The sequence below is a fragment of the Chiloscyllium plagiosum genome, chromosome 16, assembly GCF_004010195.1.
Source record: "Chiloscyllium plagiosum isolate BGI_BamShark_2017 chromosome 16, ASM401019v2, whole genome shotgun sequence".
NCBI classification, from domain to species: Eukaryota; Metazoa; Chordata; class Chondrichthyes; order Orectolobiformes; family Hemiscylliidae; genus Chiloscyllium; species Chiloscyllium plagiosum.
In genome coordinates, this window is record NC_057725.1 from 9,706,655 (window position 1) to 9,729,254 (window position 22,600).

The 22,600-nt window shown below is 41.2% G+C and overlaps 1 protein-coding gene across 1 annotated transcript in view; it reads left to right on the plus strand.

Moving 5' to 3' along the window:
* ano3 (anoctamin 3) overlaps window positions 1-22,600 on the plus strand; it is a 559,677-nt gene that overhangs the window by 419,186 nt on the left and 117,891 nt on the right. Inside the window, exon 14 of the mRNA XM_043705429.1 lies at window positions 7,004-7,100. Coding sequence (XP_043561364.1) covers window positions 7,004-7,100 — 97 coding nt within the window. The remainder of the gene's footprint in view (window positions 1-7,003; window positions 7,101-22,600) is intronic.

Here is a 22,600-nt window from a genome sequence, read left to right on the forward strand (position 1 = left end):
AAGGTGAGAGGTGGGGACCCAGGCCGGGAGGAATGAGGACAAGGAGAATCAGTGGGAATGGGGGAGAATGGGGAAATAAACTGGGGGTAATGGGGATAAGAGAGAGGGCATGAGGGCGGGGGAATGCTCGAGAGAGAGAGAGGAGTTTGTGTGAATGAGTCAGAGAGAACTGGATACAAAGACATTGTGGACATATAATTAGCCCCTCCCTCACCTACACTCTGAGTAGGGAGATGAGGAAAATCAAGGCTGAAAGTTAACCCACTTTAACCTCAACTTCAATCTGAATTCTGCCAAGTCCTACTGCGAACATGTGCCACCAGGGGAGTATGCAGAGTAGGTGTTAGTTAAACCCAGCTGCTGAACTTGGCCCCAGTCCACTCCCCATTGCTTAGTAACTAGGACCTGAGCCTAGTTGGCTCTTTCCAGCTCTGTTAAGTGAAACAGAAAGGAACGATTTATTAGTAATCTCTGCTGTTTGGCACATTTAATTATGAATTATTTGTTATTTTCAGAATTATTGCTTTTGTTTTGTTAAATAACTTGTTTATGTTTTCTTCATACATTATTTTTTGTTTTAATTTGGAAACTCATGTTTAATGTCATTCCAAACTAAATCTTAAGCAGCTCGGTTTCTTGCTGAGGTGGAATGAGTAATCTGATTGCTTTTAGGATGACATTAATTTTGTTCCCCGTAACAATGGGAAGTGTTAAAAATACTCAGCAAGTCTAATAGCATCTATGATGACTGAAAGAGACCACCATGACCCTTCATCGGAACTGGTTCATATTATGGACCTACAGCATTCACTCCATTTCTCTTTCCACAGACACTACCTGGCTTGCTGTCCCTTTCCAGCCTTTTCTGTTCAATTGTCAGAATTTCTGTATCTGCAGTGCCTTGTTCTTTTCTGATTTGGTTTATTATTGTCACACGTACCTAGGTACAGTGAAACGTTTTGTTTTGCATGCAGTACAGGCAGATCATACCATACAAGGTGCATTAGGGAAACAGAACAGAACAAGTTACGGCTGCCCAGAAGGTGCACAGAGAATAAGATCAAGATAACATTTAAAATTTGAGAGGTCCATTCAGCAGTCTAATAAAAGCAGGGAAGAAGCTGTTCTTGAATCTGTTGGTATGAGTATTTAAGCTTTTATAAGTTCCGCCTCACTGAAATAGGCATTTATATGTGTTGTTTGTATCAATTTAAAATGAGAAAATATTTATCATTCAGTGCGAAGTGTAGCTTTTCTGGTAACAGAGCCCACTTATGTTGATACAAGTAGCAAATTTTTGCAGATCGGTGCTAATACTCAAGAAGGTTCTGTCATTTTAAGCTTGTTAAGCCAGTCATATATGTTCATGTTCAATGTGTGGAGTTTGCACATTCTCCCTGTGTCTGTGTGGGTTTCCCCCTCCCACAATCCAAAGATGTGCAGGTTAGGTGAATTGGCCATGCTAAATTGCCCATAGTGTTAGGTGCGTTAGTCAGGGGTAAATGTAGGGTAGGGGAATGGGTTTGAGTGGGTTTCTCTTCGGAGGGGTGGTGTGGACTTGTTGGGTTGAAGGGCCTGTTTCCACACTGTAGAGAATCTAATCATATTTTCATTTGTAAATAAGGTTACAGTCTCTGTGCTTGTGAGGTTCAAGTATTTTGGATGTTGCTGTCTGGGTATTATACAGAGCTAGTTACAAAGGAGCACAGCTGGTAGCATAATATGAATGATTACATTGTGTGTGATTGTCTGACGTGTATCATTCTGAAAACCTTGATTTCTTTATGAATAGAGACAAGGGGCACAAAAGCAAAGAATTTGTTTTTGAAACCTATGTAATACTCTTCAACCTCGCTGTGATAAAGGTTCCAAATTCTGGGCACCTGAAGCATATAAAGCAGAAGGGGGAGGGATGGGTGTTAAGGAGGGCAGAAACAGAAGGACAGTGGCCCCAGATTTCTCTCCTTGGCATTGACTGGAAGACAAGAGTACGAAGATCGGGAGACCAAAGACCCAATTATGGACTGTTTGTTTCGAGAATTAAGAGCCTGACAATGACCCTGAAACTATTGCTAATTGTCAGAAGAAAACCCGTCTGGTTCACTAATGTTCTTTCCGGACGGAAAATGTCATCCTTAAGTTCAGTCAAAAAATACAGAATCTGAAATCTAGTTTCAATAATCAGGGTCACGAGGACCCTGATTATATTCAGCAAAGTAATCTCAATCGCTTCACTGAGCAGAGATTTCCACAGATTCTTTTGGGAGAAGAAGTTCCTCCTCAACTCGGTCCTAAATTTATTCCTCCTTTTTTTTTTATTTTGAGGCTATGCCCCTAAGTTCTAGTTTCACCCACCAGAGGGAAATAACCTCCCTGCTTCTATCTTATCTATTCCCTTCATAATTTTATATGTTTCTATAAAGTCAATGAAATTGCCATCTTTATCTGGTCTGGCCTAAATGTGACTTCAGACCAATAGCAACATGGTTGACTCTTAACTACCCTCTGGACAAATAGGAATGGGCAATAAATGTTGGTCTCACCAGTGATGCCCATATCCCATGGAAGAAATTTTTGAAAAAAACTTGGGGAAAGTGAGCAGTCTCAAGTGGTGGAAAAAGTTGGAAGTATAGAAAAAGAAATTAAGCAAAACATTAACTTTTCTTAGACAGAAAAGTATTGCTGAAACTGAAAAGGAAAGTATCCAAAACATTTGTGAGACTGGTCCTATAATACAGTTCAGAAACCTGGACACCGTCAAGTAGAGAGGTAGGTATTTTTAATTAACCTGTTCAGAGATGTTATGACACACCTCTGGAGCAGGTGAGACTTGAACCCAGTCTTTCTGGTTCTGAAGTGGAGACAGTAACATTGCCAAGTACAGAGGAACAACAGTGAGACCAACGGGATGCAACTGCTGAGTTGGTTTTGTGGCGTAAAGAAAAGGGACAAGATCAAGAACCAGCACATCAGGAGTTCAGCATAGGTTATGGAAGCATGAAATCAAGTTGCTCATGAAATGGTACTGCTATCTGTTCCAGGGAAAGAGAGGGTGACATGAACGGACTGGCAGGGAGAAGAAGAGGTATTCCTAAGACCAGATGAAAAGATGCAGTGGTGATCATTTGAAACACAGTGAGACTGTAAGAGGAATGGGTACTGGACAGGATGAGATAGAGAAAGATTATCAGCCAGCATAGTGGGAGAAGCTGAAAGGAGGAAATGACAAGCCATGCAGCTCTTCAATGTGGAATGTACTGGTCATCTCAGATCACACGTGAATGAATGTACCGATTGTAGATATTAGAGACTATAGTTGACTCCTTCACAACACACATTATATTTGGAGACATGTCAACACTCTTTCAGAATCTTGAAAATTAGATTAGCTTATTTTAAAGTCTCAGATTCTTTTCTCCAAATCATATGAGATTCTTTAACCTTTAAAAATTTGAATTTGTTACTGTCAGAACTGGTTATGCTGATCGGTACCGTAGCCAACCACCAGCATAGCAATAATCTCCTGATGTAAGGTGACTAAAACTGGGCTCCACACTCCAGAGCATACCTTAACACTGCTTTATACATCAACTATGCAAGATCTTTTGAATTTCTCTTTTGCAATTAAAAATTTAGACCCAAATTGCCTTAATGCATTCAACAAATCTGATACTGATAAGTGAATAGAAGCATTTCAGAAAGCTGAGATTTCTTTTCGAATCATTTTCCATATAAAACAAAACTATACTATGATTTATTATGGTCATGTTAATTATTTGATCATTATTAAATTGCATCTTCCACCTTTTGTTCCTGTTCTCTTGAGCTCCATATCCTTTTGACATTGAGTTGCTTTATATCCCACTTTGCTCTGTTTCATCAATGCCAATGGGTTAATTTACAGGCTGTTCATAAAAAAAAAACACACTGCTATCATACTTGAAATTGCTACAGCAGTTTCACCAGTCTTGCACTACATGTCTAATGATGATTGATGACTGCTGTTCAGGTTTCATGGGAATTATCACCAAATTCTAACTCATCTTTGGCAATGTAATGAATAATGTCATTTTCTGTCCTGCATCATTATGCCTGATGGGGCTGACTCTCTGTTCAGATTATATCTCGCAGTTCCCAGGCTGATTTCCCTTGACGTATACAAGAGCTGCCAAGGCAACTTTGGTTTGGTTCCCATTTTGGTCACCGCCACCACCCCCCAACCCTCGGCCATCTACTGGCAAGCTTAGTACAGTCGGGCGAGAATGGAATGGTCATGAAAAGGTTGTGGTGTAATGGTAAAATCAGTGGACAAAGTCCACTTTTCGACAGAGTCTCACATATGACGCAAATATGTAAAATTAAAATACATGGGATTGGGGGTAGTGTATTAACATGGTTTGCAGACAGTAAGCAAACAGTTTGAATAAATGGATACATTTCTGACTGCCAGGAAGTTGGGAACAAGCAACAAGCTGCCTTTATCAACAACTCCAACATCCCATGAAAGGATAAAGGGAAAAAAAAAATCAGATCCTTAAAAGTTCAAGAAAGGGCTGAGTTGCCTTACAATATGCAGTCATGCGAATTGTAGGTGAGATTAGGGACCCTTCATATGGATGACAGTGCTATGAAGATGTGGGTGTAGTGTACCTTTAAGAGAGTTAAAAGCTGGCAGAACTCCCTGACAGCACCCAGTGTTCTCCATAAGGTAACAAAATAACACTTGGTTGAAAGCTAGATTAGCTGGGTTGCCTGGAAATGACAAAACAGATTTGAATTAGGCCGATCAGTTTAAATTATACCCTGAAAAATGTCAAACTCCAGTCAAGTTTGAATTTAGTATATTGACAATCTTAAAAGCCAGTGACACAAGCTGATGCTTTGGGGAATAATATCAGGGAAAATTGAACAGTTGGGAGGAGAACTGCAATAAAGCCAACAGATGTCGACTGTGAGTCAGAACTGTCTGAGAGGTGCCTGTCAAGAGAAGGAGTTTGCACAGAGAAAAACAACGACACCGACCTGTAGAGAAAATCTGCAAAGAGAAGATTTGACAGCGGGCTGGTTTTGAAACCTTGATTTTTTTGGTAAATCGTAGTTGAGGGGGGGGGTTTGACCAGACTAGTATTATAGAAGGGAAAATAAAAGATAGGTTAGGGGAAGGAGTTGTAAATAGCTGTTAGTTATTCTCTCTTATACCTCAAGAAATAAAATTGTTAATTTTTACTTTAAATAGTGCTTGGCCTCTCAAATCTGTACAGAATACTGCACGGGATGACTCTTTTCCATGTTGATGGTTTAAATTAAGCAGGAGGATTTACCCCATGTCATAACAACAGCAATGTTCTGTGATAGCTGCTCTGATAAAGTACAAGTGATGAATCTGTAGCATTTCAGTTTTTCCAAACAAGTCTATTAACACAATTCCTCAATCTGGTCAAATTTCTCCAACAGTTGTGTCACATAATGGTTACAGTCCACCTTTCCCTTCCTAATTGGTGTTATTAATGGTAATCTTCCATCAGGAACTGACCCTCTCCCTCCAACCTCCTTCAAATTCATTGCCATCACCCCTCTCCTCAAAATTCCTTTTCGTCTTCCACCCTTGTAATTTGATAATCATCACCATATTTGCAACCTCCCATTCCTGTCCGAAGTCCTTGCTGCCACTACTTTAATCTGTGCCTATCTTTCCCAGAAACCAGTGATTGAATCCTGCCTCTCAGGTTGCTATTTGAGCCACAGGGTCAAAGACTTGCTTATTACTTTCAAGTTGACAGGAGCAATGGTAAATGATCCCTCTTTGATCTTCTCAACCTTTCTGCAGTCTTTAACAAGTTTGGCTGCACCATTCTGCTCCCTAACTCTTTCTACTGTTGCCCAGCTGGGGTAGGGGAGCAAGTGCCGACTGTCCTATTCTTATCTATCCAGTCAGAGCTGAGAAGCCCCTGTAATCTCATTCCATTGCATCAACATTACCTCTGATATCTCCCAAGGACCTATCCTCAATCCTCTTCCCATGTTTCACCTGAATGCTGTTTCATGGCAGCATCAGCATCAAGCATTGTATTAATTTCCACACAACGCTCAGATTCAGTTTTCAGACACTCCCATCCTCTAAATGATCTGATTGCTCACCCAACATCCTGTACTGGATAAATAGAAATTTATTCCAACCAAGCATTAGGAAGATCAAAATTATTGTCTATCGTCTCACTGAACTTCACTCCTGACTCCCTCAATTGTTTGAGGTTGTCACAGGTGGCCCTTAGATGAAATTCTCACCATATATCAACACCATCACTAAGACCATTCATTTCCACATCTTTAATGTTGCCTCTGCCCCAATAGCTCATCTGTTGCTTAGATTTCCCTCCCTCACCGCCCCACCAAAGTCTTCCTTTATCTCATTACCTCAATGTGCGACAGGCTAGTCTCTCATTCTTATCTCTGTACACTTGAGGTCATCTCACTCTCTTCCACCTGCAATACATGTGCACCATGTCCTGTTTACCTCACACTTTTCATTAATCTGTATTGGCTCCCAGTTAAGTATAGCCTCCATTTTAACATTTTCATCCTAAGTTATGCAGTCCATTCATGGCCACATCCTCCCTGCTGTGCTGTCATCTCCTTGAGTCCTACAGCCGTCCGAGTAATTCCTTTAATTCTGACCAAGTGACCATCCTCAAGTTTGATCATTCCACTTTCAGTCACAGTGCTTTCAGCTGGCTGGAGTCTGTGGTTAGTTATTCTGTGTTGTGATGTTATTCTGATACACACTAGCAGTTTCCTCACTAACATAAACATTGCTGTATAAACCAAGACATCACGTATTCTGTTCACTGTCTCAAAATACCAAATCTCTTGTCATGTGCATGACAAAAAGCATTCAGGTATAAAGGGTACATGATTATAGGTGCTTGAGGAAATGTTTTGATTCAGATTTACACAATGCACCTTGAAGTGATACTGACTGATTCCTTCTGTCTTGATCTTCCAGTAAGGAGATCTGTGAAGCCAATGAAACACGTATGTGCCCAATGTGTGAACGCAACTGTTCTTACTGGATGCTGAATGAAAGCTGTGTCTATGCCAAGGTAATAGATTTCTATTGCACAATGTCATTTCAGTGCGTGTTGAAATTTTAAAATTAAATTGAAGATGTCCACTTGTATGCCAAAATAATGACTATTTCTGTGAGATCTAAGTAAAAACAGGCTATGACTTTCTCTCTCTTAGTGTCCTATTGTGTTCTTTCTAATGGTAATTATTTCTAAAAGTGTAGGTTCCAAGTGATGGGTAATGGGATTAGAATAGTTTAATGTTTGGTTTTGATTAGCACAGGATCGATGGGCTGAGGGGCCTTTTTCTGAGCGATAGACGTCTATGTCTTGAAGGCTATCAATCATTAAAAGATCCAAAATTAAGTAATATTGTTAACCCAGATTGGCCAAGATCAGGTGGAATGACAGAATAGGCTCCAGGGATTGAATGAGCTACTTTTGCTTTTTGGACTGTTGGATGTACTGTTGATATAACATTGTAGTGTCTAGTTTTACCTTAATTTGTTCATTTCTTTCTTTCTCTCTGTACATAAGCATTATATTACAGCATTCCGTCGCATTTACGAGTAAATAAACTGCTCATAGTAGTATCATCTAGAATAGATGGCTGGCATGTTGGCTCAGTGGTTAACAGTGGCAGAACCGTGGGTTTAATTCCCTCCCTGAGGCAACTGCCGGTGTGGAGTTTGCACATTCTCTCTGTGTCTGCGTGGATTTCCTCTGGGTGTTCCAGTTTCTGCCCACAGTCCAATGACGTGCAGGTTAGGTGGATTGGCCATGCTAAATTGCCCGCAGCGTCCAAGGATGTGCAGACTAGCAGGATTAGCCACAGGAAAAGCAGGGTTACAGGGATAGGGTGGGTCTGGGTGGGATTCTGTTCAGAGGGTCAATGTGAACTTGATAGGCTGACTCTCCTGCTTCCACACTGTAGAACGCCTATAACAGAATATGCCTGAGTTATTGGAGCCTATGGCCATTTATCCTCACAGTAGGACAGTGGTGATTTTCTTATTCTAGTGCAAGTCATCTCCAACTGAGTGGTGAGAACAGAATCCAAAGTTGTTGACTCATTTGCTTTGTACTTTTATTCACTGATCCAGGTGCTACATTGAATTATGTAAAGACAAAGATAACATCATCGTTGTCCCAAAGGGCTGCTCTCTTGTTAGAGAGATAAAACATGGTTCAATGTGAGGGGTCACCGCACCCTAGGTGAGGGGTGCAATTGAAAAAGTGGAACCTTTGCGGTGATACCAGCTGTGTGGAAATTGAACCCATGCGTTGGTATCACAAACCAGCTGTCCAGCCAATTGAGCTAACTGGTAGCATTATATGGAATCCAATGCACAAAATGGACTTTTTGTCCCAAATTCGACATTTGACATGGAGTTATTACTTGACACACATTAGAGTCAAATGGTCTTGTTACTATTCATACTTCATTGGACATTTTATCCATGTCCATCCTTATTAATTCCAAAGACCTCTATTAGGTCAGTCTTCTTAGGCTTCTCCTTTCTAACATTGTAGATGCTTTGATATTGTAGATACAATTGGTTTAGCGGTAATTCCCCTTCAACAGGAGGAGCATGGAAAAAGACTCTAATGCTTGTCAAGTAATAGCTCCATGTCGAATGTCGATTTTGGGACAAAAAAGTCCATAATGAATGCTGCTCAGCCTTTTCCAGCCAGGGTTTGTCTCTCAGTGCTTGCTATCATCCTTTTGAAGTTAAGCTGGATTTGATTAATAGAATAAAGGTCTGGTGATCAATAACCATTGGGAAACATTTAAAAAGGAAACTCAATATGTTCATCAAATGTACATTACCTTAAAATAAGCAAAAACTCCACAATAATAGTCCATTCTGGACATTCTCGGAACATCAAAGGGAGCAATGGATAGAAGAAGTTGATTATATTGTAGAAGTAGAGGCGTAGGCCTGAGGCTTGTCAGGTTACAAACCATCAAAGGGCCACCAAACCATTGATAAAGTTAGAGAAAAAGATGTTTGATAATATAAACTAGCCAGAAATATAACAAGCAGGTTAGATAAAGTTTTACACAAATATATAAAATGGAAGAAGTGAAATAAAATGAACATTGTCCTTGAGCAGCTGAGAAAAGGTTATTATGGGATTATCATGGAGGAAATGCAAAGAAATTGAACAAATATTTTGCATTTATTTTCATGGTAGAAGATTTAAGTTGCTTCTCAACGTTAAAGGTAACCAAGGAGCTGCAACTGAATAAATTAAGCTAATGAATGTTAACAGAGAGAAGAATGTGAAGAAATTTAATGACCTAAAAGATGATGTGCAAATAAAGGAAGGAGTGTGTAAAAACAAAAGGGTTTCAAACAATGAGTAGTTAGGGTCTGGAATGTACTGCCTGAAAATGTGATAGAGGAGAATTTAATTGAGATATTCCAAAGGGTTTAGATAATTAAATAGTAATGGGTGCAGGGATATGGGGGAAAGGTCAGGAGATTGGCAGTAGATAATAGAGTCGGTGCTGGCACGATGGGCTGAAGGACCTCCTTCCGTATCATCATAATTCTGTGATCCTGTAAACCCACCAAATAATGTTCAGACAGGGAGTTAGAAATTGCCAGGCTTGTGGAACAGAAGCTGCAGCTGACTGGGTTTTGCCACTCACTGTGTACATTAGCAGCAGTATCCACGTGGCAGATGGCAAGTCCAGATCATCTGAAGACTTCTCACCACAGCCGCGGATGGTGGCTTCGGTAATACCTGTCAGGTCCAACCTGTGGCTGATATTGCTGGCATCCCTGTGTTCGTACTCTAGCAAATAGAGCACAGCAGGCTGAGATGCTGAACAGTGATTCAGTGTAACCGTTAGTCAACCGTTTGTGTTGTTAGAGCTCTTATAACCAAATAAAGCAAGAGCCGGGCCCTCTGTCTGAATTTTATCTTCTGTTAAACCAAACTGTTTTGATCTCCATGCAGAGGTATGTGTACAGATACTAGGCAGAGAGAGTGTGGCCATAAGGGATATCCTGACCCAATTCCTCCTGTTGAAGGAAAACTGCTGCTAAACCAATTGCATCAACAATATCAGAGCAAAAATTATAACATATGAAGACACCTGAAGACTTAGATATTACAAATTAAAGAACAATAGGGAAAGAAAAGCATGACGAAGAATCCTGCATTGGCATCAAAACTTGAAACGGAGTTTTATTTGGCAGCCATTTTAGTTATTGCTTGGCACTCCTGGGCCCCATGAGTTGGATATTTGATATAGTAGCACCAGAAAAAACTTCAAGAGCATTCTTCATTGGGCTCCAATGCAACTCAAGCAGAGTTTAATGATTTTTGTTTTGACTCTACTTTCTCATTGTCTGTGATGTTGCTGTTGGGACATTGAATGCTCGGGGTGGGTAAGTCCTCATAATGGATATCAGCCCCTTTTTCCTCACCGTAATATATAGGAACAGAACTAGACTATGTAGCCTTTTGATCTCTGGGCTTTGTCATTTAATACGATCATGATTGATATTCGATTTAACTCCATATACGCACTTATGTTGTACAATGCCTCATACCTTCAGTTAATTTTTTTTAAAGTCCAATTTAAACATTTACAACTGGTTTAGCCAAAAAACACAATTTGGGTTTGAATATCAAATTAATTGGGGAACATTGTGTTTTTTGTAAGCTCTTTAACTTTCATGGCGATTCTAGAAATAGTGAGGCATAATTTCCAGCATGGCATGCTACGCCATGGGTCGTATCAACTGCTGATTTATGCAGGTAAATATTTCAGTCTGCCATTCTTGATATCTTTGAATGATTTTTATCGTGGTCCGCAAATTTTACAGTTCAAAGAAATTTACATTACAGTGCAGTTCTGCAACTTGCATGAAATGATAATATAGACATGATGGTTGGAATTTCTAATGAATTGACAAAATAGAGTAAAATCCCTCATAAAACATGAAAGAACTGCGGATGCTGGAAATCAGAAACAAACACAGAAATTGCTGGAAAAGCCCAGCTAGTCTGACAGCCTCTGTAGAGAGAAATCAGAGTTATCATTTTGGGCTTTGACCCTTCCTCAAAACTAGTAAAAGTAAAATCCCTGTTGGACAATTGTTTGCTCCAGACTAACATTACCGGGAGTATTCTCTGGTCAAATTGCTGTGCTGTGCACAAGCCTTTTGCCAGATGCTTAGCTTTGTACTGGCACTGATAGTTGCAAGAGATTCATTCTTCTCTTGAAAGGTAATATTGGATTCTTCAGCTATAATTCCAAAGCATTGTCAGCAAACAGTTAATAGCAAAAGCAATATATTTCCAATGAGTGAAATTGAAAATCAGGACAATATGTATTGATTTTACAGGCAGTATTAAATCATTAGGACCTTGTATGTAGCTTACTACACTCAGTCTATATGTACTTACTCTGTGTAACACAGATCAGATATATAAGATACTAATGCTAGCTATTATTGGTGAATTTTATTTCTTCTAATATCAGGAATGCTTACAGTTGCTGACAGATCTTAATGCATTTTTTTCTTATTAATTAAATCTATGTCAAATTGAATGATAAATGGCTGGATTTGCCCTTTTGAGACAAAATTAAGTTGGGAAATTTGGTTCTGGGTTGCAAACCCACAGTTGATACCAGTATGCTGTGAAGCATAATTTTCACAGGGTTGGGATCTTACAAAATACAGCAAAAAGACACATCATCTAAAAGCTGTTATAAACCCAGGAGCTTTGAAAGACCTTATGATCTTAAGCAAACTCCTGAATCTCATTCGAATGAGCATGTTGTGAATTTGTTTCTTTTTCAATGCTTTCTTGACCTTAGCTTCTTTATTTATTTTTGAATCTGATTATAGAAGTGACATAGAAGGAGGGGAATATTTAGAAAGGACCTAATGAGCAACTTTTTCATACAGAAGATGGTTTGTGTATGAAATAAGCTGCCAGAGGAAGTGGTGGAGGCTGGCACAATTACAACATGTAAAAGACACCTGAATACATATGGGCCAAGTGTTGGCAAATGGGACCAGATTCATTTAAAATATCTGGTCAGCATGGGCAAGTTGGACCAAAAGGTCTGTTTCCGTGCTGTATGTCTCTATGACTCTATGTGGGATCAGGAATAGGCCACTTGACCCCTCAAGCCTGCTCCACCATTCAATATGATCATAGATGATCATCGAGCTCAATGCCCTAATCCCATGTTCCACCCATATTCCAGCCATATTCCTTGATCCTTTAAACCACAAGAGCTATATACTGTAGACCTCCTTTTTGAAAGCATCTAATGTTTTGATCTCAACTATTTTCTGTGGTAGTCTATGGAATTCACTCTCTTCTCTGGGTGGAGACATTTCTCCTCAACTCAATCCTAAAAGATTTACCCTTAATCCTTAAACTATGACACATGCCTGGTGGCTCAGTGGTTAGCACTGTTGCCGCACAACACCAGGGACCCTACTTCGATTCCAGCCTTGGGCGACTATCAGTGTGGAGTTTGCACATTCTCCCCGTGTCTGTGTGGGTTTCCTCTAGATGCTCCAGTTTGCTCCCACAGAACAAAGATGTGCAGGTCAGGTGAATTGGTTATGCTAAATTGCCCATGGTGTTAGGTACATTAGTCGGAGGGAAATGGGCCTGGGTCGATTGCTCTTCGGAGGATTGGTGTGGACTTGTTGGGCCGAAGGGCCTGTTTCCACACTGTAGGGGATCTAATCTAATGGTTCTGGACTGCGCCTCCATCGGGACATCCTTCCAACATCTAACCTGTCTAATCTTGTTAGAAAGTCATAGGTTTTTGTGAATTTTTATAGGGTTCTATGAAATTGAATGAATCAATGCTGCAACTGAAAACATGCCTGACACCCAGATATTGGAAATTCTGGCCAAGACGTTCAGAGAATATTGTGGGCTAATGATGCCCAAAAATTCAAGATAAGCAGTTGCAGGCCTCCAGGGGAAATGTAAAACTAGTTGAGAAAAAACGCAATAGAAACAAAGGTATTGACCCGACTGGTACTCCATCATGAAGTAAGGTTGGACCAATATGTCTCATTTGCCAGTTTTACTGGTTATTTTTTTACCTGGCCTATACACTGAAATAAATATCTTCTCTTGGTACAGTTATAGTGCTCACTGCTTAGCTCCCTCCTGTGACTTTTTAAACTAAAAATTGATAGAGACATGAATAATGTCACATTCTAGCCAGCCCCAAAGATTTTGCAAACTTGGACAGCATTTATTTATGCAACAGATATTTGGAAAAGGCTGAAATGTCAGCAGGGTTGTTTTTCTCGAATTCTGAAGCCAGTGGAGATGGTGAATTTCGCTGTTCTTTGGAATCAAGCACCTCATTAATTTTTGCAAATAAATTTCATCTCCAGTGTATCATCTTGGATGCATATGCCTCAGAAGGACTGCAGCAATTATATCAAGAAGAATGTGCCCAATTTGTCATGTCTGCAGTACACTCTAACTCTTAAAGTCATGTGCACCTGCTCTAAATGAGTGGGAACTAAGACTATAGATGTAGCTGCAGAATTGGGCCATTCAGCCCATCAGTTCTGCCATTCAATGAGATCATTGCTAGTCTGGTATTCCTCAACCTCGCTTTCCTACCTTTTTATCATAATCTTTGGCTCCTTTCCTGATTAAAAATATGTTTATCTGAGCCTTAAATGACTCAGTGTCTACAGCCCTCTGCAATAAAGAAGTCCACAGATTCACTCTCCTCGAAAGAAAAAGATGCTGCCACATGTCTGTCTTAAATGAGCAACCACTTATTCTATGATGATGCCCTCTGGTTCTAGACGGCACGGTGGCACAATGGTTAGCACTGCTGCCTCACAGCGCCAGAGTTCAATTCCCTCCTCAGGCGACTGACTGTGTGGAGTTTGCACATTCTCCCCGTGTCTGCGTGGGTTTCCTCCGGGTGCTCCGGTTTCCTCCCACAGTCCAAAGATGTGCAGGTCAGGTGAATTGGCCATGCTAAATTGCCGGTAGTGTTAGGGAAGGGGTAAATGTAGGGGTATGGGTGAGTTGCGCTTCGGCGGGTCGGTGTGGACTTGTTGGGCCGAAGGGCCTGTTTCCACACTGTAAGTAATCTAATCTAGACTCTCCCACAAGGGGAACCAACCTCTCCGCATCTCCTCTGACAAGTCTTCTGAGAATCTTGTATATTTCAATAAGTTTGCCTCATTCTTCTAGATTCTAAGAGGTACAGGCCCAATCTACTGAACCTCTCCTCATAGTTCCTCCATCCCCAGGATCATAAGGCCATAAAATATCGGAGCAGAATGAGGTGCCAGAGGAAGTGAGTGGTGGAGGCTGGTGCAATTACAACAGTTGAAAGATAGCTGGATGAGGAAGGGTCTAGAGGAATAGTAGCCAAACTCTGGTAAATGGGGATAGATTAATTTAGGATATCTGGACAAGTTGGACCAAGGGGCTTGTTTCCATGCTGTGCTCTATGACTTGAATTAGGCCATTTGGCCCATCGATCATTGCTGATATATTTCACAACCTATTCTCCTGTCTTCTCATGTAACCCTTGATGTCCTTTCCAATCAAGAGCCTGTCTATCTCTGTCTTAAATAAAATCAATGACTTGGCATCCACGGTCCCCTGTGGCAATGAGTTCCTCTGGCTGAAAACATTCTTCCCCATCTCAGTTATAAAGCGTTGTTCTTTCACTGGCTTCTGGTCCTATTGTCTCCGACTAGTGGAAACATCTTCTCCAAGTATTCTCTATCCAGGCCTCTCTGTATTCTGTATGTTTCAATCAGAATTCCGCCATCCTTCTAAACCCCATTGAGTACAGATCCAGAACCTTCAACGACTCCTCATATGATAAATCCTTAACTACTTGAATGATTTTTGTAAACCTCCTATAGAACCCCTCCAAAGGCAGCGCATCTGTCCTTAGATACAGATTCAAAACTGCTCACAATGATCTATCCCTCGACTATCCCTACCAAAATGTATAACCTCACACTTTCCCACATTGTCTTCCATCTGCCCACTGAGTGAACTTTCTCTGGACGAGCTTCAATGCCAGTATACCATTACTTAGTTAAAATGCCAAAAGCAACTAATTCTAGTTGTGATCTGACCAGTACCTTGTGTAGCTTCAACAAACCTACCCTCATTTCATACTCCATTCCCTTTAAAAATGAAGGTTAATAATCCATTTGCCTTCCTCATTAACTGTTGAACTTGGATATTATCTTTTTGTGATCTGTGAGTAAGGATTCCCAAATCCCTCAATTCTGTTGCTTTCTCCAGTCTTACTCCATTTAAATAATGTTCAGCTTCTCTATTCTTCCTGCCAGAGTTTTTAACTCCATATTATGCTCTTTCTGCCAGGTCTTTACCCACTCACTTAACCGTGTCTGTATCCTTCTGCAGACCCCCTTCTGTCATTCTCCCACCATTTTTACGTCATCCACAAACTTACTGCATCACCTTCCTTATCCAAGTTATTAATAAGTAAGCTTTATGCCAAATATACTCCAGAGAAGCTGGAAATTAAGTGACTAACCATAGGCTAATGAAGATTGCTTTCATGCTTTTGTGGTGTACTCAAATGAAAGTTCAAATTAATGGACAAAAACTGCTCTCAAATTAATGGTGAGGCAAATGGCACATGTGATGTTTTTCTCTGTATAAATAGGACACCGCTTTGAAGCAAGGAGCAGGTGAGTAATGTAACATCCAAAGTTTGCTGACTGAATCATGCCACTGCCTCAATAAATTTGCACTGACAATATCTCACTGTGTGCCTCAACATTGACACCCATCAAGTGTCATGAAGGTGTAATCTGTGACAAATAGTACATATGCATCCGCAATGACAAAACCCGTCCTGCAAAGTGAAGTTACGCAGCCAAGTCAACAGAGCTGAATAAAGACAGATCTAATTGTGTTGCCCATCCACCAAGATGTACTCTGATTGTATAGATGAAACATAGAAACATGGAAAATAGGTGCAAGAGTAGGCCATTCGGCCCTTCGAGCATGCACTGCCATTCAATATGACCAAGGCTGATCATGCAATCTCAGTATTTCACTCCCACTTTCTCCCTTTGATCCCTTAAGCCAGGGCCATGCCCAGCTCCCTTTTTAAATGTGAGAGTGGTGCTGGAAAAGCACAGCAGATCAGGCAGCATCTGAGGAGCAGGAAAATCAACGTTTTGGGCAAATGCTCTTCATCAGGATTGAGGTTGGGAGCCTTGGGTTTAGACAGGTAAATGGGAGGGGGATGAGGCTGGGGAGAAGGTAGCTGAGAGTGCAATAGGTGGATGGAGGTGAAGGTGGTAGGTCGGAGATGAGGGTGGAGTGGATAGATGTGAAGGAAGATTGACAGGTGGGACAGGTAAGGAGGATGGTGCTGAGCTGGAAGTTTGGAACTGTAATAAGGTGGGATGAGGGGAAATAAAGAAACTGGTGAAGTCCACATTGATGCCATGGGGTTGAATGTTATCAAGACAGAAGATGAGGCATTCTTCCTCCAGGCATCGGGTGGTGAGGGAATGGTGGTGGAGGAGGCCCAGGACCTGCCTGTTCTCGGCAGAGTGGGAGGGGGAGTTGAAATATTCAGCCAAAGGGCAGTGGGGTTGATTGGTGCAGGTGTCCTGGAGATGTTCTCTAAAGTGCTCTGCAAGAAGGAGACAGCAGTCTCCTCTGCACTCGGGAGACCGGACACCTTCTCACCTCGGGACCCTTCAAACCCATGGCATCAATGTGGACTTCACCAGTGTGGACTCAGAAAGGTAAACCAAGCTAAGAGCAGAAAGATGGAGCTAAAACATGGAATAGACTTTCCAGAGCATTTTGTCAATAAAGTTCCTGAACGCAGAAAGCAGAGTCATCTCCACATATTTTAAAATCATGAGCAGGCTGGATAGAGTAGATAAGGAGGAACTGTTCCTGCTTGTAAAAGGAACAAGAACAGGAGGGAATCAATTTAAAGTAATCTGGAAAGAAGCAAGGATGAAGTATGGAAAATCTTTTCACTCAGTAAGTAGTTGGGGTCTGCGGGTGCACTGCTTGAAAATGTGGTTGAAGCAGGTTCAACTGCTTGTAGTATCTACATACATTCACTGAGAGCTTTATAAAATGCTTTGAAATTCTGTGTTTTAAGTCTTGCTTTCAGTTCTTTCTAATGTTTTATTCACTTTTCGGCAGTTCATTTTCTTTTTTCCTCAAGAATTAGACACTACATTTGGCATTGCAGTGGAACTATGAGGTTTTTTAATTTCTGGATTGCTGGTTAGGTCATTGGTGGACCACATTGTCCTGAACACTGTCTATTAGGACAGGTCAATTTTCAAAGTGATCCTTAACTAAGCATTACACCTCTGATTTGTATATTCAAAGCCTCAAACATCCATTTCATCTGTTTCTTTTGTGACCATCCCATGATTTTAAGAGGTTTATTTTGTTCTTTTTTTAATGAAGGAAGGTTGAGGCAGAGATGACGTGTGGTCTGCTCAAAGCCAATAAAGTAAACAGCGTATTGGGCTTTAGTTTTTTTTTAAGTTGGAACAATAGAATCAGCCTGAATGGGTGGGGTCAAGTTTCAACAGAACCAGGATTTTTAGTTTTAGCTTTCAGCAATTGCTGGGGTCTTGAAGCTGGATGTGGAAGTTCTTATTTCTCTCTCTGTTCAGCTAATAGCTGGTGTGCTCTTTCTGCTGCTAGAATTGCATTTGAGACAATCCATTTTACTGAATTTGCCTTTCCCAAGGGTGTGTTTATGGGATGTTACTGTATTGGAAGAGGTAATTAGTAATAGTTACCTCTATACCATATATACATAATTTTGTTACACATTTTGGTAAGGATACAGTTAAACCAATTCTTTTATTTTTATTTTGTCAGTATTCTAACTGTAGAATGAAAATAAAGTGGGTTTTGCTTACAGTCGAAACATTTAACAAATCAAATTGCATTTGGAATGCCATGCCTTACACTTACCTTTAAAATAAGAAAAAGTTAAAGACTAAACTATCTTCTTAATATATTTTGAGGGGGTTTAGTCTGGTCTATAAAACTTTGCCTTTGCAAACATGATGGATACAAAATGTGCAACTGCACATCTTCCACCATGTTACTTGACAATGAGTAGTGAGCTCAAGGATTTCTAGGCTTTTTTTTAATGTGATTAATAATTATAATATTTAAGTCATTGTATTACAGTCACGACATTGACAGACTCTAGTTGACTCGATTTCCTTTAGATTTTAGCGTTGAGTTCAGAGTTTTGTTTTGAAATGTGACTCAAAGAATAGTGGAGTGAAGTGTCTGGCACTGATTTTGAAAAGATAAGACAGAATTATTGTATCCCGTGAATGCAAAGCTACAGGATGCCAGTTACACAGACCATGCCATCTGTTATAGAATAGACCATTACGTACAAATACTGCAAAGGTTACTGCAGGAAGGCGCACAGGCTTTTATTTTAAGACAGACATTTGTAAATTGCTTTCTTTAATTTGTAAGCTGAGTACACACATAACAATTCATTGCAAAGTTGAAAAGCCATAGGTTTAGTAGTGTCACCATTTAGATATTGTTCTTCACTGAATATCTGAAGGATAATTCAGTGGCTCTTGTTTAACGTCCCTGACAAACAATGGGACAGACTGAGGTCTTCTCCTTGCGGTCTTGGCAACAAAGGTGAGACCTGTGGATTGCTAGGATCAACAGAAGACTCAGCGTGAAGGAAAAAACACAACTGAGTGGGGTTTGTCATTTGGCTGTGTTGTGAGCATGGTGATATCCAAGGGTTTTTCACTGCCTCCTCAGTGATGGGGAGGCCACTGACTGTGCACCCTATATAGCAACATGTCAAGAGACAGGTATACAGAGGGGCACCCTACTGCCACGAGACCCTGAATCAGGGCTATGCTGATGCAAGTTTGCCAACCACTTGATGCATAGGGCCAGGAATCCAACTCTAGAACTCACAGATCCTGTGTGCAAGTTTGTTCATCAGTCCTCAGAGATTTGGCATGTGAGCTCAAGAGGCAGAGTATCAAACTGCTTTCATTTATGAATGTAATGATTGGAACCAAGTGGTTCTCATCCACAATGAGATCCTTGACTGGGGCTGTTAACCTGGGTCAATCAGGAAATCCCGGCTGACCAATATAACCAGGGGATTTAGAATCTGCTCAGTTCAGAGAACTGACTCCGAGCTGGCTGGTCACAGTCACTATACTGTGCACATGTAAATAAAGGGTGACTTGGTGATGGGATACCAGCCTCTGTGCAGTTATTTCAACCAGATACCTGAGTTAGGCAGGGAAGGATGAGGCGTTGAGGGGTGAGAATGATGGAGGTTAAATTCAGTTTTTTTTAATGGTTCTTCCATTGAAAAGTCCATCAAACAGTGTTTCCTGGAGCTCTTTGCCACTGTGACCATATGTTGAAGCCCAAACATGTCATGACTCCTCAGTATGTGCTAAGACAGGGGGATATGGGGACCTGAGAGAGCAGAGACCTTGTGAAGCAGAATGTGCAATTACAACATTTAAAAGACATTTAGAAAAGTACATGAAGAGGAAAGGTTTGGAAGGATATGAGCCAAATGCAGGTAAGTGGGACTAGTTTAATTTGGGAGCATAGTCAGTGTGGACTAGTGGGACCAAAGAGTCTGTTTCCACGTTGTATGACCTTATGCCAGCTGTTCTAATGTGGATAGAGTTCAATGTTTACTCTGAGTTCACAAGCTTAACCTTGTGACCCCACTTAGGGTCGTGACTTCCGCATTGAGAGACCTTGCTCTCGCCGTCCTCTGAGAAATATTTCTGAGGTTCTTGTGTGTTGTGTTGCCCGATAAAAATGGCCTCTTCTCAGGGAAGGCAGAGGAGGAAGTGACCCACCCAGGCATTGGTAAAGCAGCAGGGCAAAGAGAAGACAGAGAGGCATCAAGGTAAACACGTTGTGCACAGTGTCCCTGCCTCATTGGAGTTTGACTCCTTCACGTTCCCTAACACACAATCAATGCACCCAGCATCTCAGTTTGCGTTCCCACTCAGCACTGAATGCTGCCCAGCGAGTTGATATCTGAGCAGTCTGCAGCAGTAGTTGTATCCAGAGGCCTGGCAAATGAACCCTGAGCTGGCTACAGCCCTCCCTGCTCCTGTCACTGGCCAGGCAACAATTCTTAGATATCCAAAAGCAGGGAATCCTTGTCAAGGAATGTTAATGTCAGGGAAGGGGGCTGGAGTAGGAAGGAAGAGATCTAAGATGACACGATCGACAGCTTGCCCCATTATCTGATAAGTACCATAATGTACCGTGACAGAGGACAGAAAGTCAGTCAATGTCCGACATGGTGAGATGGTTGCCATAGCTGGGTATTCCTGGTGAAGAGCTTTTGTCCAAAATTTTGATTTTCCTGCTCCTTGGATGCTGCCTGACCTGCTGTGTTTTTCCAGCACCACTCTAGTCCAGACTCTGGTTGCCATAGCTGAACAGCTGGTCATATATGGAGGCAGTGAGAGGTGGATGTGAGGCTAGCAGCATTGGCAAGTACAATGCAGTGAGGTGGATAATGAGTGTGAGTCCCCAGTGCTGGGGAATGTTCCTGTAAGAGTGTCGGGATCAATGCACTCAGCAGTAGATGTGAGGTGTTGTGGTTAATAGGTGATCAGATTTGATCCCGTACAGTATGGAAACAGGTCCTTCGGCTCAACAAGTACACACCGACCCTCCAAAGAGTAGCTCACCCAGACCCATTCCCCTACCCTATATTTACCCCTGACTAACACACCTAACACTACAGGCAATTTAGCATGGCCAGTCATCTGTCCTGCACATCTTTGGATTGTATGGGGAAACCAGAGCATGTGGAGGAAACCCACGCAGACACAGGGAGAATGTGTAAACTCCACATAGATAATTACCCAAGACAGAAATTGAATCCGGGTCCCTGGCGCTGTGAGGCTGCAGTGTTAACCACTGATCCCCTGTTCCAAATGTCTATTAACCAGATATTCACTCAGCTTTGCTATGTTCTGTCTCTCAGTTAGTATCAAGATTAGAATTTGGTTATATTGTCACACATACTGAAGTAATAAATAAGAAATAAAATTGTAAGTAGTATAGAAATATGTAGTATACCATGCTCTTGATATCAAAGCTATATCATAGCAAGTAACCTGAGGGTGTAATGCCTCAGATTCCATCTTACTTGGGATTTCTTGAAGCATGATATGCTACAAGAATGATGCTGTTCTGCTGTAACCAAATAGCCAAATACTAGCCCATAGATTTATGTGTCTGTGAATGTTGTAATTGTATATATTACCCAGCTACAATAAACATCTGTTGGATCCTTCAATAATGCAATATCCACATCAGGTTATGTTATGAAGAGTAACATCAGCATTGTTGCATCAGGTAAAACACCCTGCTGGAGCCAAAACCCAATTAAATCTGGGATACCTGTGGCATTAGACATCTTCTGAATTCCCCTCGCAAAGTTCTCTTTCCCTCTATCTCTCTTTGTCCTTGAGAAACTCCTTGAAATCTGCTTCAACTTGTCCTACTTTGATTGTGGTCCTAATAAAGTCGTAGAGATGTACAGAACGGAAACAGACCCTTCGGTCCAACTCGTCCATACTGACACCAGATATCCTAAACTAATCTAGTCCCATTTGCCAGCACTTGGCCCATATCCCTCTAAATCCTTAGAACATAGAACATAGAACAATACAGCACAGAACAGGCCCTTCGGCCCACGATGTTGTGCCGAACATTTGTCCTAGCTTAAGCACCCATCCATGTACCAATCCAATTGCCGCTTAAAGGTCCTTCCTATTCAAATACTCAAAAGATGCCTTTTAAATATAATTGTACCAGCCTCCACCACTTCTACTGGCAGCTCATTCCATACCCGCACCATCCTCTGTGTGAAAAAGTTGCCCTTGGGTCCCTTTTATATCATTCCCCTCTCACCCTAAACCTATGCTGTCTTGTGCTGGACATCACCACCCCAGGAAAAATGCCTTGTCTATTTACCCTATCCATGCCCCTCATGATTTTCTAATCATCAATAAGATCACCCCTCAGCCTCTAACGCTCCAGGGAAAACTGCCCCAGCCTGTTCAGCCTCTCTCCTATAGCTCAAATCCTCCAATCGTGGCATATCCTTGTAGATCTATTCAGAACCCTTTCAAGTTTCACAACATCTTTCTGATAAGAAGGAGGCCAGAATTGCACGCAATATTCCAAAAGTGGCCTTGCCAATGTCCTGTACAGCTGCAGCATGACCTCCCAACTCCTACGCCTCAGTGCTTTGACCAACAAAGGAAAGTATACCAAACACCTTCTTCACTATCCTGCCTACCTGCGACTCTATTTTCAAGGAGCTATGAACCTGTACTCCAAGGTCTCTTTGTTTAGCAACATTCCCTTGGACCTTACCACGAAATGTGTAAGTCCTGCTCTGATTTGCTTTCCCAAAATGCTCCTCTTTGATTTAGTTTTTTTTATCTGATTATTTTTCT